This window comes from Asterias amurensis, chromosome 12 (assembly GCF_032118995.1).
Source record: "Asterias amurensis chromosome 12, ASM3211899v1".
Classification (NCBI taxonomy): Eukaryota; Metazoa; Echinodermata; class Asteroidea; order Forcipulatida; family Asteriidae; genus Asterias; species Asterias amurensis.
The window spans coordinates 13,735,358-13,754,098 of record NC_092659.1 but is presented as its reverse complement, the minus strand read 5'-3'; the positions used below and the strand labels follow the sequence as shown (position 1 = coordinate 13,754,098).

The 18,741-nt window shown below is 41.4% G+C and overlaps 1 protein-coding gene across 2 annotated transcripts in view; it reads left to right on the top strand.

Annotated features, from left to right (window-relative positions):
- LOC139945227 (uncharacterized) overlaps positions 1-18,427 on the top strand; it is a 32,084-nt gene extending 13,657 nt beyond the window's left edge. For both annotated transcript variants that reach the window (XM_071942537.1, XM_071942536.1), the window contains exons 13-22: positions 306-6,479; positions 7,064-7,204; positions 8,474-8,614; positions 9,614-9,746; positions 10,716-10,831; positions 12,472-12,570; positions 13,056-13,188; positions 14,111-14,374; positions 15,464-15,559; positions 17,406-18,427. In XM_071942537.1, coding sequence (XP_071798638.1) covers positions 306-6,479; positions 7,064-7,204; positions 8,474-8,614; positions 9,614-9,746; positions 10,716-10,831; positions 12,472-12,570; positions 13,056-13,188; positions 14,111-14,374; positions 15,464-15,559; positions 17,406-17,593 — 7,485 coding nt within the window. In that variant the 3' untranslated portion in view covers positions 17,594-18,427. The remainder of the gene's footprint in view (positions 1-305; positions 6,480-7,063; positions 7,205-8,473; positions 8,615-9,613; positions 9,747-10,715; positions 10,832-12,471; positions 12,571-13,055; positions 13,189-14,110; positions 14,375-15,463; positions 15,560-17,405) is intronic.
- Positions 18,428-18,741: the final 314 nt, after the last annotated feature.

The following is an 18,741-nucleotide window of genomic DNA, read 5'->3' as shown; positions in this document are numbered from 1 at the left end:
CTGTAAAAAATTCCTCCTGTGCACGTACATCATGTTTTGCATGTGTTATATAATGACTTTTACCAAAGGATCATAACACAGGTCAAAGCCTTGAAAGAGGCTGATGCACTGCATTTTTCTTTTAACATGTAACAAACCAAAACCCCTTCTAAATTTGTCAGATCTAGATCTGTCAGAAAGAATTTTAAAGTTATCAAAACTCAATTTTTTTCCCAAAGAACCAAACCACATAAGGAGATTATATCTAAGATACACCAAAAATCTACTGAATATAAAAGTGATAATCTCTTAATTCTTTTTTAAAGGTTCTGAGCGACTTGAGTAGTAACATGAGTGAGGATGACGCAAGAGACGATGATGCCTTCTCAGATGTTGCTGATGAAATCAACAACCTGATGGAGGTGAATTGTCAACAGGAGGAAAGCCAAGAAGGAGGTGAGAAGACTCAGGACGATGGGAGAAGTCAAGCAGTCAAAGAGCCTCAGCAAGCGATTCTTGAAAGATCCAAATTGTTATCTCAGGTTTATGACGACCTGTGTGAGGATTCTGAAGGAGAGATTACCGACAAACCGGACCCTGATGAGATATTTCAGACAACACCAAACACGACGCCAAAGAAAGAGTCCCTGATAGAGGCTAAGCTAGAATCAGAGGAGCTGCTTACTGATGATGAGGAGGAAGAGTTTAGGGATCACCACTCTACATCTAGCCAAGATGCCAAGGACTGTGACTTGGAAGGGGTTGAACTTGCAACACAAAAGAAACACAGCGAAAGAGAACTTACTGATGTTGACAAGTCTAGGAGTGATACTTCTTCAAATGTCAGCGGCAAGGCTTCTGAGAAAAGAAATCAGGAACCTGAAGTTTTCACAATGGGGAGTTCATTATCCGATGATTCTGATGATGAGGACGGTAAAGCCAGTCCAGGAAAGAAACCCTTGGAAAATCCAGAACAGGAGAGCTTATCGGCTGGTAGTTTGAAAATCTCGCCAGTGATTCAAGGAAAATTGTTATCACCAGTTAAGAATGACCATGACAAACTTGGAGATGCTGGGCTTAAAGCCCAGAAAAAGCTTCTCTTGTCTCCAGATCAAAGAATGACTCGATCCCAACTCAAGATGCTTGCTTCGCTCGGTAACGTGGAACTTACTGTTTCCTCTGATTCAACGCTAGTATCTAATAACACGAGAGAGAAGTCGCATCTTGACAAGATCTCATCGCCTGCTCAAGGCGATAGTAGTGTACTTCCAGACAGAGCAGAATCCAAGAGTGATGAAATAAAATTTTCAGCACATGATCCAGAGAAACTTCAAACATCTTCCGAACTGTCCGAGTCACATCCACAACAACCTTGCAGAAGACCTGTCACAAGGAGCTTATCTCATTCTGAAACCGAATCATGCTCAGAGACAGCTCCTCCATCCCCAGCCAAATCTCTCAAAAAGAGAGCTTTGAGATTCAATTCAATTTCAGACACTGACCTTAGCTCTCAAACTCCTTCGATTACATCAGACGTCATAAAAGCAAAGAATGAGCTATCAACATGCCTGGATGCAAGTTCCCCGAACAGGCACTCTCCACGACAACTCCTACGTTCTGTTTCTCTCACAGATGATGCTTCTGTGAATAAAACTGTCACAAAAGAAATACCTGAAGAAGACTCTCTGCTATCAAATGTTCATCCACGTGTTTCCCCAAAAATTTCTCCAAAAACCTTCCTGCGATCGTCGTCTGTTCCAGGTGACACACTATCTGGAAAACAGGCTGAGGATATGCCTAGAAGAATCACAAGATCTCAGAAGCAGCACCTTGAAAGCCCACCTAGAAAGGAAATAGTATTAAAACGATTGACCAGATCCTCTGTCAGAAAATCAGCCTTCAAAACTAAGTCTGAAAATCCTGAAATCTTGTCAAAAAAAGACAACTTACGCTTGAGAAGAAACAGCGAAACAGTTTCTACGAAAGAATCCAAAGTGGCGAAGAGCCTTTTTGGTAAACAGGAAAATGTTACTGCAGATGATTGTACTCTTCTTAAATCCGAAAACACTTTAGGAGATGTGGACCACAAATCAGACAACTCTTGGGGAGAGTCTGTCCAAACTCCATCACAGAGAAGAACAAGAGCTGCTTCAGATGGTGTTAATTCTGATAATAAAAGTACAGGAATACAGGAAGAGCCTTGTGGTAGTCAACAAATTGACAGACAGGGTGAATCCTTGAAAAATGAAACCACTTCGAAATTTGCAGAGACAGAGGCATACCAAGTGGAGTCAGATGCTAAACCTGAAACCATAGACGGCTTGAAATTACCAGACGGGTCAACTTTGAAAGCAAGCCACAAAATTCAAGAACTTTGTAAAAGTGGAGATGAGTCATTGTCGGACAGCTGCTCCAGCACTGGCGACAACTTGTCCAAACAGAACCTGCAGGACAACTCTCACATGCATCAACCATCAGAAGCTAAATCATCTCTTGAGAGAATCGACCCTCTGGAGTCTGAGGCATCCTCATATGACTCTGATTTGCCATTGGGAGATGTCTCTATTACTAAAAAATCACCCCAAGGAGAAGGGAGTTATCTTGAAGATTTAAAACCGAGAACTGACGGTGATCATAAAGGTTCTATCGAAGAGAGGAGCCTGACATGTAGTGAAGATACAAATACTAGAAGCTTGACTCCTGAGCTAAAACCAAGTTCATCTAAGAGGACCATTTTGGATGTTGAGGAACGAATTCTCAAGAAGCCTAAACTCTCATTCCATACCACAGGAAATGACAAACAAGACTCAAAATGCTTTGGTACCATGACTTCTGAATCCACATCTGAGGTGGATGCTCTCACTGAAAATACTCTTAATGTAGAAGGTGAAGGTACTGGAGACGAAGCTGGGCCAGATAGATCCGAACTAAACCAAACTCGTTGCCAAGTTTCTGAAGATTATCCCGAGGATGAGCAAGTGCAACAAATCACTGGGGAAGAAGCTGAAACAGGGTTGAGTGAAGAGGCTCAAGTTACAGAGACAAACAAAAGGAGGACTTCTATTGAGCTGAGCCCAAATGCTAGCAGAGAAGAACTTACCCTGGAAGAAGTCGATAGTGCTGATGCACGATCAGAGCACAACCTTCAGGAAGGTAATGCAGTATTGACAAAAGAAGAAAGTGAGGGAAAAGATGAGATGATGGAAGATGTTGAGACCAATCAAATAGTTTGTCAAGGCGTTTCTGACCTTGAGGCTGTCTTCACAACTGAAGAGGGTGCCACTGCATCAGTCGAACAAAACACCAAAGAAAATAGAAAGGAAGATAAGAAACCAAGTCTTGCAGTCTCTGAACAGGCATCAGGTGGAACCAAGTCAAACTCTATTACCGGAGGTGAGGATGCTGATCTAGACAATATACAGCAACAAACAGCTGATAAAAATGAGATAAGAGGCAGCAGGAGTGGCATTGTTGAAGGGTCAGTAAACAAGGAAGGAGAAAGTGACATCAGCTTTGATGAAGCAGAGCAAGATGTCGCCCACCAGGCGCCAGAAGACTCAAGAGATACTTCAGATAAAGCAAGCATCAGCTCTTCTTTGCTCCCAAGAGCTGCTTGTCAATTAGAAAGATTCTTATTGGATTCTTCTTCCTCCACACAAGAAGGAATACCTTGCAACAGCAATGCTTCCCAGGTTGTTTGCGTGGAGGCAGAATCGTCTAGAGCTAGCACACCGACCACAGACGTCTTGAGCATTAACTCTATGTCGGGTCATGTTTCCCCAGTCTCTCCTCTTTCTTTCCAGGAGTCGGACAGGACAAGTCCCCTCTCACCCCTGGCGTCCGCCCCTCAAAGCCCTCTTGTCTCTCCACTCAGTCCATCTCCAAATATATTTGATTCCCTTGTTGCTCTTCCAAGAATACTATCTCCCTTGCCACCCTCGCCAGGATCCCCAGAAATAGACTTAGATGAAGATACTGTCGAGCCATCAGCACCGAGAGTTGTCGTATCAGTTGATGTGGTCAACCGACCAAGGATGATTTCTCCACTCTTTCCAACTCCAGTCCCGCCGGTTGTTTCCCCACTCTTGGAGCCTCCTATTCCCCATGTCCTGTCCCCACTCAGTGATACCTCACCTCAGAGACTTAGTGATTTTGCTCTCCGTGACCGCAGTCCAATGATCTCCCCCTTGAGGAATCCCCTCATCCCTTCACCCTGCAATTTTCATGCAGAAGCTCCTAGAGATGCCTTATCTGTGAGACCCCAGCACCTCCCAACTCCTAGGAGGCAGCCAGCGTCTCGTTGCCTTGCAGCATCTTTCACTATTGCAACCAGTCCTCCTGGCATGAGCCTAGCTCCTGAGATCATTAGTCCGAGACTCCACTCCCTGGCTTCAGAGCTGGTGTTTGAATTTGGAGAGTCTCAACCAAGTACATCCGGGTTTCAGAGGCAGCGACTCTCAAACATCGCACCAAGTGCTACATATGATGAGGCTGAAACTAATACATCGGATAAAGTCGGCAATGAAGAAAAATCAAAGGAGGCTGAAGAACAGATACCAACTTCTGTGAAACGCGGTTTTAAGAAAATTCATGCAAAACCAAGTGCCAAGAATGAGGCTGCGGTAGAGAAAATGCCTGAAACATCAATAAAAGTAGATTTGAGTGGACAAAATGAACCAGAGAGCCATAATGTACCTGAGCAAAAACGAGAGAAATCTTCAGTCACTAGTTTGAAAACGTTAAAAACACCCAAAAGGACAGAGACTAATAATGATGATCCTCCCAAAACGAGAAGTCGAATTAAGCAGAAGTCAGCTGATGAAGTGGTTGATGATAAGTCAGTTGGAAAGTTTAGAAGGAAGAAAGCCAAACATTCATCAGAGTCTAAAAACTCGGTTCAATCTAAAACTTCTGAAGACTCGGAAAATAACAAGTCCAAAAGGTGTACAAGAAGTCGATCTTGTGCACCAACGGATCCCAATCTTTCAGGATCTAGTTTGTCAACTCCATCAACTTTGCTTCAACGAAAAAGTGATGTTGAAAAGAACTCTGAGACCACTCTTAAGTCTTCCAAGAGAAGAAAGAATTCCAGAAAGAGATCTGGAGAAATGGAAGTTATCGAGAGGAGCATTGATCCAGGAGTAGATGGATGCAGCGACCCTTCTTTTATGGAAACATCTAGAGACTTTGCATCTACCCAACATGGTTCTCTAAATCAACCAGTGGGACCAAGTACCATGTCAGAAAGAAGACAGGCACTTCTCATACAAGCTTGTGAAATTAAAAAGGTTTCTGGTTTCAAGAAATCCGGCTCTTTGCGAAAGACGAAAGACTCAATACATGAGCCAGAAGCTTTAGCGAGGGCAAGGGACTCTGATCATTTGACTAATGCAGATTCAGAGAAAGCAAAAGCAACACAAGAGAACCAAGGCACTGGTGAGGGAAAACCTCACTCCAGGGAGCCAAAGGCGGTTGAGAAAAATCCTTTATCCGAGAACTTTAGAATTGAAAAGAATCTTTGTGAAAACAGCTCAATTTGTCGGAATCAACCTCAAGAAGACGTTGCACCAGCTCCTGGTGATAATACCAACTCCTTTAAAGATCTAGCTAAAGAGAAATGCAACAGCAACAAGAGAACCAACCAAACGCCGAAACCAACTGGTGGTAGCCAACAGATAGCTCCAACAACTTTCACGACCATGTCTCGGATCGATTCCCAAGACCAGCAGGCAACTCTACCCAAGGCCATCCAGGTAAAATCCAACATCGGCAGTGTCTGGGGAAATATCGCCTCTCGTAAAGATCCTAGACATGATCTTTTCAATCGCGGTAAGAAAAATAAAGTCAGGGATCCAAAAACAGGCCATGGTGATCCAAGCCTACCGCTTAAGGGTACAGTCAAGACTGACCCAGAAGGAAATCCAAACCCCAGGCTGACTGATCATCAAGAAGCCATGAGAGGCAAGTCTCAGTCTCAATTGGACAACAGTGATGCCTTCTCCTCAGATGCAGCGTTCAGTTTCTCACCGAGAAATCCTCCGCCTCATCAGAGGATGGAGACACAAACTGCCCAGAGACCCTGGTCATCAAAAGCAACCAAAACCAACTTATCAGACTACAAGATCGATAAAACCAAGACCTCAGATACAGGTACATTCACTCAAAGTACCAATCCAACAAAGACACTTCTGCCAAGTGTAGCCGAAGACTTGAGAAATGGATCTGGAAAAGAAAAGGTTGATCTTGTTCAAGACTTACACAGTGCGAGCGTGAGAGCTGCTGCATCCAAGAAGTCAGGCTCTTCTTCCTTGATCCATGGGAGGCAAAGTGGACCAGGAGAAGTCCACCAGTGGACCTTAGGAGCTGCAGGAGAATCCCCAATGCAGACCAGTCATATTCCAGATCCTGCTAGTTCCAAAGGGGACACGAAGGGCAGGAAGAGACCTGTCGGAAATTCAGGACGGGACATCAAAGAGCAGCCCTCCGCTAAGATGGCAAAGGTAAGGGTAGACATTTCTTGTTCATGCATCGAGCTGTAGACATAATCAAATTTAATTCAAACATTTTATTGAGAAATTATTTCTATGTTAAATACTACGCTTCTTCCGAGTGACCCGTTTCTCCCTATGTTTTATACTATCAACAGCCCTCCATTGCTCGTTACAAAGTAAGTTTTAACATATACCAATTGTGTCCAGTGCCTTTAAAAAGCTTTTGTTATGACGTGAAGAAGGTTGAAAAGATATTTTAAAATATGCGATGTAATGATTCAAATAAGTAGTCCTCGAAAACCTTGTTTCATGACAGAACAACTTTTTTGTAGAAACCAAATATTTGACTCCACCAAATGGTGCACCATATGTTCCAGAATGGCTCATTCACTCACTGAGGCAAATTTCATTATTGTTTAGTCACTATTCACAAATTACAGCACAGTGTAGGTCTTTTTGTGCGACGGACAACTCTTAGAAAAGTATAAGCAGTAATACCCGACAGCAAAATTTTGAGAGATAAGAAGGCAGTGTGCCCCTCTAACACTGTAAATCGACTACTGTTGATGAGTTGCTTCCTCAATCTTTTGCAGATTATGACCCCTGGACAACCCTTGACCCTTTCAAGGTCAGGGTTCACACAGCCTGTCTCAGATGTGGAAGCTTTAATCCATCATATTAAAGAGCTGAAATCAGACTCTGACGTCACACCTGCAATTGCTGAGGTTATAAACGTAAGTTCAACATCTTATAAAAATAATTGATTTAGTATGCAATAGTATATGGTTGAGAATATTCACAAAATACACATTTCCACTCTTTGACTAGGGGTCCATTTTATAAAGCACTAAGATTCATTTTAAGATGAGTTGACAATAAATACCATAGTGATTTCTATTGTGACACACACTTTGCTTAGCAAGTAGGATTGATCTGCATTTAAAAACAATCGTAACTCTTTGTGAAATGGAGGGCTGGGCACAATTTCAAAGAGCTGCTTAAGCAGAAAAGAGTACTCAAACATTTTTTGCTAAGCAAAATAAAGCAAGATACCAGTCACAAATTGTACATGTGGTATACTACTTTGGCTTGTAACTTTATTTTGGCCAGCAGTTTTGTTGAGCTTAGCTGCTTTTTGTGCTTATGGGTGTTGTGGCTGAGTGGATGAGAGCACCGAACTCAAGCTCTGGTGCTTCTGTTCAGCAGAGTGTGGGTTCAAATCCCGGTCGTGACACTTTTGTCCCTGAGTAAGACATTTAACTATAATTGCTTCTCTCCACCCAGGGGTAAATGGGTACCTGTGAGGGCAGAGATGGTTCTTGTGATTGATTTAGCTGAGTAGCGCATATTAATGTTGCACAGGCTGCATACTCCCCACCAGGGAGCTGAGATGGTTTAAGGAGTGATTTAAGGCCCAGTGACCAGGGGTAATAATGTGAAGCGCTTTGGGATGCCCTCCGGGTGTGAAAAGCGCTTTATAAAAACGGGTTATTATTATTATTATTATTAAAGCAGCTCTATGAAATTGGGCCTTGGAAGCCAATGCACGGAGGCCATAAGTATTATGTACATTTATCCCCAATGCAAATTTAACATCTATTAAAACATTGCAGTACCCGCTGCTATCACATATGATTCAAACTGCCTCTTGCTACCGGGCACTGGTCTAGAATGGCAAAGGTCGTGGGTTCAAATCCCACCCAAGTAATATGGCTGTGATGTTTTTACACAGAACTTAAGTACCGAGTGTACATGCTTACACACATCAGTGTACACTGGGTCTCTGTCTGTCATGCTTGTCGGAATAACACCCATGATGAATGCGAGCTCCCTCAAGTGACACATACCTATATTATGCAAAACAAAATCACACTGCGGCTGACGTGAATCGATACGGTTATCATGTCCGTATCTGTATCTGTATCCCCACGCTTGCGAAATCTCTCTGATATTGCATACTGAGCCACTCTATCACTTGTCATTTTGTTTGTTTCTGTCTACAGTTTTTAGGCAGCAGTGCCATCAGTCTGATGCCATCCATTCGCGCCAAGTGTTGGACCAAGAACACCAGCAGCAAGGCGATGCTTCTACCCCATGAGCAGGAGCTTGTTACAGGCATTATGGAGTCAGTCTTCGCAACCACAGTCAGTATTAAGAAATATTATGTCACTGAACCTTTAGTGCCTTCAAGTGATTATCTTCATAATAATAATTAGTTCTTATAAAGGACATTTTACAATCACTGTATCAATGCATTAGTTTCTCAGGGTGGATTTCACAAAGAGTTAAGACTGGTCTTATCTCGAGTTAAAGGAACACGTTGCCTTGGATCGGTCGAGTTGGTCTTGAAAAGCGTTTGTAAGCGTTTGTTATAAAATGCATATGGGTAGAAAGGTGTTGTAAAAGTAGAATACAATGATCCACACAAATTTGCCTCGAAAATGCACGGTTTTCCTTTTACCTCGTCGACTAACACGGTCGACCATTTATGGGAGTCAAATTTTTGACTCCCATAAGTGGCCGACCGTGTTAGTTCGCAGAGTAAAAGGAAAACCACGCAATTTCGAGGCAAATTTGTGTGGATTATTGTATTCTACTTTTAAAACATCTTTCTACCCATATGCATTTTATATCAAACGGTTACAAACGCTTTTTACAGACCAACTCGTCCGATCCAAGGCAACGTGTTCCTTTAAGACGAGTTACTCGTCCTAACTTAGGACTACCCTTAAGTTTGAAATATCTCAGAGGACTAGTCCTAACTTTTTGTGAAATCGACCCCTGGGCTGCTGTGGCACTCCTTGCTTTTCCCTATACAATATCAACCTCTATCCTCGCAGGTACCTATTTATACCCCAGGGTGAAGAGAAGCAATTGTAGTAAAGCATCTTGCTCAAGGGACACAAAAGTCATGACCAGGATTCGAACCCACACTCAGATGACTTAACTACCGAACTTGAGTTTGATGCTCTTTACCACTCAGCCATGACACCCTTTGTACAATCTAATTCTTAAAAAAAAAAACTTTTGCTATCAAACTTGGTAAAACTGAGTGATGCATCTCTAATCTTTGCAAAGCTGTGAATTGTTTAAGCCAAGAAGCTTTCATCTTGTAAATATATTGTGCCCTTTTTTTTTGATAGAAATCCCACATGAGCCAGCTTATGATGTGCCTGTCCAGAGAAGTTCAACAAGCTGTTCCCACAGAGTCGAATCCTAGGGTCGTCGTTGGCGCTGCATGCTGTAGGATGATAGCCGCACTTGCCAGGCAAATAGGTAAGATAAAAAACTCCAGTCTCGTCAATTGTCAGGATTTTGTTCTTCAGTGTTAGTAGCGGTCGGGTTGGCGAAGTGGTTAGTTTCCTCGCCCTTCCACTTCTGGGAGCCTGGTTCGAATCCCACAAGGGCACTACATGGATTTGGTTAACCGTCCCTACCAGGGCCCAACTTCATAAAGCCTGTAAAGCACAAAAGCTTGCTTAGAACAGAAAGGTTTTGCTTAACAGAAACAGGTTACCAGCCAAAATTACATTACATTTACATTGGTTTGAATGGTGCCCCACTCAATTTTTTGCTAAGCAACTTGGCAAATAAATTGGTACTTTCTGCTTCAAAGCTTTTTGAAATTGGGCCCTGACTGCATGGGTTTTCCCTGGAACAATTCCAAGGGTCTTCATCCTACGTATAAAACTAGAACTTTGTCTTTTTCTTTTCTCCTCTGTGTTCTTGGCTAGTAGTAGGGTACAGTGATTAAGTTTGCTTTTTAGGTTAATCTTGCTGTCATGCCCAATCCTCAAGACTTCCATTCATTTATCCTTTTTTTGCCGCATGTGGGCGCTTTTGATGACAAATTTCCTTGTGTTACAATTGCAGGTTTCTCTTAATTTGAATGCCTTATTTCTTTTCTTGTTCATCAATGGCCAAACAGAGAATGGTAATTATAATTTCAACGAAGTAGAAACAGTTGTTTTTTATTTTTTGGCATCACTTGATCTTGGTTCACGCATGCTCTCCTGGCGTCGAAACAACTGCCAATTCATTACCTTCTTGGCTCTCTTGGGAGTTTGCAACCCATCTTGCCAAGTATGTAAACATGAAGGACAAAGACACAATGAATGGGCAACTTTCACCCAGTAATAAAAAAACAATATTGACTCGTCTCAAACTCGACACAGACACGACAAAAGACCACTCTGTGCTTATCCCTTCTTTTCCACTAAAACTATTCCATTCTATAATCACCAGGAGCCATCAATAGAATACGAGTCTTGTGTTTTGACCTTGTACGGGAAGAGATTCCAGATGCTGCAGAGCTTCTATTGAATGTGGCCGTCACATGGACAACTGTCTTGAAAAGAAAGGTGTGGTAACAGTTTCATTCCTGCAACTTATTCTGATACTTGTTACATAGCATCAGCAGTTGCTCTTGACATTCCTTAAAGACAGTGGACACTATTGATAATTGTCAAAGACTAGTCTTCACAGTCAGTGTATCTCAACATATGCATAAAATAACAAACCTGTGAAAATTTGAGCTCAATTGGTCGTCGAAATTGCGAGATAACAATGAAAGAAAAAACCCACTTGTCACACGAAGTTGTGTGCTTTCTGATGCTTGATTTCGTGGGAAATAACTTCTTTCTCGAAAACTACGTCACTTTAGAGGGAGCTGTTTCTCACAATGTTTTATACCATCAACCTCTCCCCATTACTTGTAATCAAGAAAGGTTTTATGGTGATAATTATTTTGAGTAATTGCCAATAGTGTCCACTGCCTTTAACCATTTCACAGTGGTATTTAAAAAAATAATTTTGTCCGCAAGTTATGTTTTTCCAGAATTTTTTTCCCCGCTTTTTTAGTCCTTCTTTTTCATTGAAAATTTCTTTGCCACAATGAAACCATGACTTGACAAAAAAAACTTAAAAATACTATTGTAAGTTTCACCCTTACATCCATTTAACTCAGCACTGTCAATGTATACTAGCCCTAACCCGATTTCTCTTATCCAAAAGGTGTTGACTCCACATAATTGCCAACCTTATAAATTTCATAACCGGAGCTTTAGGCTTGAGCTCCTACATGGCGCTCCACTTGATGAACCAGAGCTTTAGGCTTGAGCTCCTACATGGCGCTCCACTTGATGAACCAGAGCTTTAGGCTCGAGCTCCTACATGGCGCTCCACTTGTTGAACCAGAGCTTTAGGCTCAAACTCTTACATGGCGCTCCACTTGATGAACCAGAGCTTTAGGCTAGAGCTCCTACATGGCGTTCCACTTGATGAACCAGAGCTTTAGGCTCAAACTCTTACATGGCGCTCCACTTGATGAACCAGAGCTTTAGGCTCAAACTCTTACATGGCGCCCCACCTGATGAACCAGAGCTTTAGGCTCAAACTCTTACATGGCGCTCCACTTGATGAACCAGAGCTTTAGGCTCAAACTCTTACATGGCGCTCCACTTGATGAACCAGAGCTTTAGGCTCAAACTCTTACATGGCGCTCCACTTGATGAACCAGAGCTTTAGGCTCAAACTCTTACATGGCGCTCCACTTGATGAACCAGAGCTTTAGGCTCAAACTCTTACATGGCGCCCCACCTGATGAACCAGAGCTTTAGGCTCAAACTCTTACATGGCGCTCCACTTGATGAACCAGAGCTTTAGGCTCAAACTCTTACATGGCGCTCCACTTGATGAACCAGAGCTTTAGGCTCAAACTCTTACATGGCGCTCCACTTGATGAACCAGAGCTTTAGGCTCAAACTCTTACATGGCGCTCCACTTGATGAACCAGAGCTTTAGGCTCGAGCTCCTACATGGCGTTCCACTTGATGAACCAGAGCTTTTCTAGCCCAAAGCGCCCAATCCGATGGCAACGTGTCCCTTCAAGATTGTACAATGATATATTTTCAAAGAGTAAATGCACGTTGACAACGAGTAAATGTTCCAACTAGTAAATGTTGACAAGATTTGTTTGTGGTTTTACGTCTCCCTGTTGCAGGTCGGAGCTAGAGCACTCCCTCTTTGTGATGCGTTGGAGATGATTGTAATGCAACGTCTTGCAAATGCTGCAGCCGCTAAGGATCAACACGCCCAACAGGTACTTCTTTGTTTGAAATTGACTTAATTTGGGGTTGAATGAAGAAAAGTTTACTGTAGCATGACTTGACTTTAGGGAATGAAACTTTTTATTTTTAAATATTAAGTAATGAAACACAAGGGAAATTGAGTGGGTAAGTTTCAACAAAGAAAGAACAAATTGACCAAGAACTCGAACCAATGTACTCCAGGTTAGCGTACCAACGGATCTATCCGGTCTTATTTCTTTTAGTCAATATCTTTGATTGGGGTACCAGTCAGATGTTATATAACTGTTAGCTCAAATCGTTATCAAATAACCAACCACAATGAATTAAAACTGACTATACGTAGGTAAGTTTTTGAGAGAAAAAAAAAAAGGTACATTTCACTTAGCATATTAATCGGAATACCAATTTATCTCCTGCAGATTGGAAATTAGTATTTTATAAATGTGATTTTTTATTGTCTTTGTTAATTGTTGTTTTCTTTATTTATTTCCTGTAGATGATGGACTGTTTCCAATCTATCTGTGGATGGAATGTCCCAATTGAGAATGCCATCGTGGAGAGCTGTTGTCAAGTTCTTGTTTCCCTTCAAGATGTTACCATAACCAAGTTCTACCTATCAGTGATTTCAGGTAAAATACACAACATGGAAGTGTCGTGGCCCAGCAGTTAAGAGCACCGAATACACAACTGTACACAGATCTAAAGTGTGTACATGTATGTGCGACCGTGTATGCGCTCATGCCTGTTGGACTGCAGGCTGGCATAGCTTATCTATCATTCAAAACCAAAGAGGTTTGACTGTGTATTTTATTGATGTACCCACGGCATGATATCATATTGCAGGCTGGCATAGTATGTCTGTCATTCAAAACCACAGTGGATGATATTGAATGGTCAGACAGCAGGAGTGTTGACCTTTTTCTGTGTGTATGCATTCATCATGTGATATCATAATGCAGGCTGGCATGGTTTATCTATCTTTCAAAACCACAGTGGATGATATTGAATGGTTTAACAGTAGGAGGGTTGACTGTGTACTGTGTGAATGCATTTCCGTAATACCATATTGCAGGCATGTGGCATCACATTTGTCTGAAACCTGTTTCTGTGTAAGAGCTCTATTGATTTCAGAAACGTAGATGACAAAGATAAGGCACATCAGCAACTTTCACAAAGTATAAATTATTGACTTGTCGTTACAATTACAACATTCAGTTTACAAATTTTAAGTTTTTGAAAAGCCTTTTTAAGATTAGTAATAGCAAGAAGCAAATAATATCTTGCTAATAAGTGAGGATTCCAGCTAGCTGTAGAAAGTTTCAACGCCTTAATTTCTTTTTGAGAAAATAGAATTAGCTGTTGCAAACAACTAACCAACCAAATGGACCGAGAGTATAAATGCAAAAAATAGTTAATGGCCTGACGTTTCGACCCTAGCAGTCTTTCTCGAAGGCTAAAAAGAAAAGAGAAAGACTCTGCTAGGGTCGAAACGTCGGGCCATTAACTATTTTTTGCATTAATTATTTTTTTAATGTATTTTTTTCCCAACAGAACCTAGGGTTGCAAGTTTAACATCCAAGTCATACGAGCTTGTGAAGACCGTCGAAGTGTATGCTCAACACCTCGGCTGGGAATGGACCAATGACTTCCTCATCAGGGAGAAGCTTTGGCCTGTACTGAAGATCTGGAGTCAAGGCTTACTACAGGCTACCAGTCCAGCAGGAACCGGTCCGGACCGGTTGAAACCGAATGGCACTGGTATAGGTGTGGAAACACCGGCTGATGCATCGGCGTGTGCTGTCATGAAGATTATCGGTGAGTTATTTTTTCTTTTCATTGTTTTGTCAGTCTCTCCAGAGGAATGTATTTTTCATCACTTCCTGTGGACCATTACTCAGCTAAACATGAAAAATCAGTGAAAAAGCTTGGCGTTAAATTATAAAGCAATATCCAGACAATTAAAGGGAAGATACATGTTTGGTAGTCACTCTTAAAATTAATGACAATAAAAATTATTGGTAAGAAGACTATTGCAGCTTTTGATACTATCAAGCATTCTGAGAAAAATGTCACTACAAAGTAATGTGGTTATAATAGACGTAAAATTTGCATCGGGGATAAAGAATATTAATTTTGGTTTTTACCCATACACCGGTGTGTGTTAGCACTGTATACTCAGTACTTTCCCGAGTCCTGTGAAAAAATATCACAGGCATGTTACTCGGGTGGGATTCGAACCAAAAAACATACATGTATCAGCCTGTATGGCCACGAATTTGAATATGAGTAGCATTACTGCGGTTATGCTTCTCAGATTGTATTAGGGATTATAATTATGCGCTCAAGGTTTTTGCCGGTCTCAAAAACGTGACCACCTTTTGAAATGAAATTTTTCAACATGTTATTGGTTTGATTGTTTACATCAACATTTATGTAGGATTAAAACAATGAAACGGTTTTGAAAACTCAAAGAATACTTTGGATTTAACACAGTCATTGCAACACTCTTACAAAACGATGGTTTGAATCCCAAAATAGGTAGCATAGAATACAATAGAATAGATTTATTTATTGTCCACGTTAAAAACATAGAAACTTGATATCCATTGGCCAAATACAATAATATACAATCAATATCAAAACTATATAAATTTCAAAATAAGTTAAGTTAGAAATACAAAGCAATAAAAGACCCGAAAAAAAAAAAAATGCACCAGCCAAAACAGCACCAACCGGTCACATGGGACATCAAGACAACAACAGGCTGGAAAAAACACCCAGCCTTCCTACCCCCTAGTATCCGTGACCAGCTAACGTTGAGACGTTGCAAGGTGTCTGTTAGATACAGTCAGTTCTGTAACATCTCTGAATGCGTGACTTTTACTCTTTTATTTGTACTTCCAGGGAACGTTGCCTCGCTGGGACTGAAACGAAACAGACAGTCAGTGTATGAGATTCTTAAGATGCTAGCAGGAGTCCTCCAACAACCAACGGAATCGGGTAAGTTTCTTCGATTGTGATAGACCCTTCCCAATGTAAATGTAAATTGCACATAGCTCGTGCGCACTTACATCTTGGTTGGCAAAATGAGTGGGAACATCTCGCTGTTTTTTATGCGTCTAATGCTGCATGACACAGATGTGATTGTGTGTTTGCATAGTGCACATCGCTGTGCTCATTGGTGTTTGCCAACCGATAGGGTCTGTCTGCATGCATTAATGTATTAAGCATATTTCATAGACCTTATCGCAAATACCAATGCGCAAGCGCAGACTGTTGAATGAGGTGCATTGTGGGATATATATGGATCAAATTTGGATACCAGCTAGACCACAATGCACCTAATTCCAAGCTTTACGCGCGCGCCCCGGTATTTGCGATAAGGTATATGGTAAGGGTCTATTGGGTGATAGGAGCCCTCTAGGGCCATGTAGTGGAGAGGTGGTTCAGGGGAAACTCTCCTTATTTGGGTGGTGTTTGTGGATAGTGCTTAAAGCACTCGCCTCTCACCAATGTTGCCTTGGTTTGATTACCGGTTAGGGCCATATGTGAGTAGAGTTTATGTGTTTTTATTCCTTTCCTAGTAACAAGGGTTTTTCTTGGGGCCCTCCTCATCTTAGATGAGTTGTCAATATTATGGTAATGATTTGTATTGTGACATCACTCTCGAACTGAGCCCTTTCAGCCCTGATATCGATTTGACTGTGCCATAATAATACTAAAATTAAGAATAATAAGATTACTAAGCAGTTCCTGTTTAGCAAAAGAATCACTAGAGTCTCTATGTGCTTCTGTAATTAAAAAGACTGATTTTAAGTTAAGATTTGAGTTGTTCTTACGTGGTGCAGTCTTTGAGAGTTCCATAGTTTAGGTGGAGCACAATGGAAGGAACGTTGGCCGTAGAACTTTGTGTGGACTGGGTAGGATGTGAGAATATCTTTTAAATTGGAAAAAGAAAAAATCAGTTTTTTTTTTGTGCTCAAGCCTGAGCACAAAGGCTATTGGTTAAAAAGCTGTAGTTTTGTCCATGTTGACCCTCCATACTCAAGCTTACCACCATAGGAAAGCGAAAGATCGGATCTGTCCAATCATAGGGTTGCTATTTTGCAATCCCTTCAAATTGGAGTGGGAAGATCTGAAATGCCAAACACCTACAGAGCGCCATAAGGTCTGTACCAAAAAAGTGTTTAGGTTTACAGATCACACTGAGGAAACAAATTGTCAGATCTTAATGATTTTGTGATTTTGTGAAAGAAAATTCAACAAGTAAGACTTGTGTATACATGTAAGTTATCAAGCTGTAAAAGCGAATTTTCAAGGTAATAATAGAGTTTGTAGAGTGTCATTGGCGAGTGGTTAAGAGCATCGAATTCAAGTTCTGGTGCAGTCACTGGAGTGTGGGTTCGAATCCTGGTTGGACACTTGTGTCCTTGAGCAAGATACTTTACTATAATTGCTTCTCTTCACCCAGGGGTATAAATGGGTACCTGCGAGGGTAGAGGTTGATATTGTGTATGAAAAGCCACAAGCGCCTTACAGGCAGCTCAGGGCTGTAAACTCCTTAGGGAGCTGAGAAACATTAAAGGGATGTTATTGGCCCTATGACATGGGCACTAATGTAAAGCGCATTGACACGGTTATTGTGAAGTGCGCTATATAAGAATTTGTTATTATTATTATTATTTGTAATATCAATCTTTGATATGTGAGAATGTGTGCTTCACACTTGAGTGGTCAACCAATGTGGGCACCAGTGGTTGTTTCTGTCAAATGAATGTGGCTTGTTGTGAAATTGAGAAGTAGAACCCTCAAACACTAATACTAGTTTTGTCTACTTCTCTCATAGTTCCGTTGACTGTCCAGTTCTGCACGGCAGAAGCCGTCCTAAGTCTCTCCCCAAGTAACCCGACATTTGCCCTCGCTGTTCTACAACAGTGGAAGAAGAAACAGCTGGCAATGCTCCCCTCCAGAATCAAAGACAAGATGGCCGTCCTAACAAAGGTCGCTTGTGCTGCCTCAGGCGTAACTAATTAGTGACTTGTGGCAGGGGTTTGACTTCACTCGTTTCTGACAGGCGCACCAGAGTCGCGCCGTACCAAATAGATTAGGAACGACTTTAGGTCGACCTAAATAAGTTTTGGTTTCAGACAGGTGCATTTAACATAACATTTTCTTTGGCTCGGCTCATGACAAGATCGACGTCTAACCATGGCTGTAACAATCCATCTTACGACTTCTAGTGCATCCAGGTGCTCCTAACCTTTTCAGACGTTGAACTTTTGTTCAGAATTTTGTTCTGCACGACTCTGGGGCGCCTGTTTGAAACAGGTGTTAGTGAACTTGTTGTTTTAAGAGTTTTAAAGTGTGGTTAGAGTTTGAAAAACAGAGACTGATAGTGGTGTCTTAAAGTCTTGTTCCAACCTTGTTCCCAAGGGTGGTGGGCAGTATCCACCCCGCTTAGAACAGACCCCTGGAAGGGATGACAAAGCCACTTTTTTATTTGCATTGTGCTTAGTAAGCATGTAGCATTTCAAATCGAAATACTTGTACATCACGTTGAAGTGTGTGTACAGCATTGGTAAGATTGAAAACATAAACGTACACAGATTTGCAAAAAACTCAAGTGGTATTATAAAGATTGTCATGGTGGAAAAGTTCCCTTGACAGTTTTGTTTTTCTATAAATGCTATATTTTTGGAGAAAAACAACCAGTTTTGGTCTCCCAAATCCCAATAAATGAAAATAGTGAAAGTTTTTTGTTACTATTTTCTTGTGACGCTATTTTCTTGCTGATTTATTGACCTGTAAGCTTGCACAGATCTTTTGTTTCATGTTGACAGTTACAAGTGTTTTTTGAATGCTCTAACCGCCCCCCCCCCCCCCCCCCATTGGTACATACTTTGAATTATGAATTAAAGCAATGACATGAAGAAAAGCTCAATGGATTTTTGAAGAAGAAAAAATTGTTTTAAACTGTTTTTAGTTGTAGCACTCTGCTACTGTCCAGGTTGTGTATTTTTTATGGCTTTAAGGTAGGGTCATAGATTGGTAAATACTCAACAAATTATTAACCATAAAACTTTACCTGGTGACACGCACTGCAGCTTTTGTAAGTACAAACTATGTTGTGAAAGGGTTCCCCCTTATGTTATACAGTGCATACAGTGCACTGCAGTGGACAC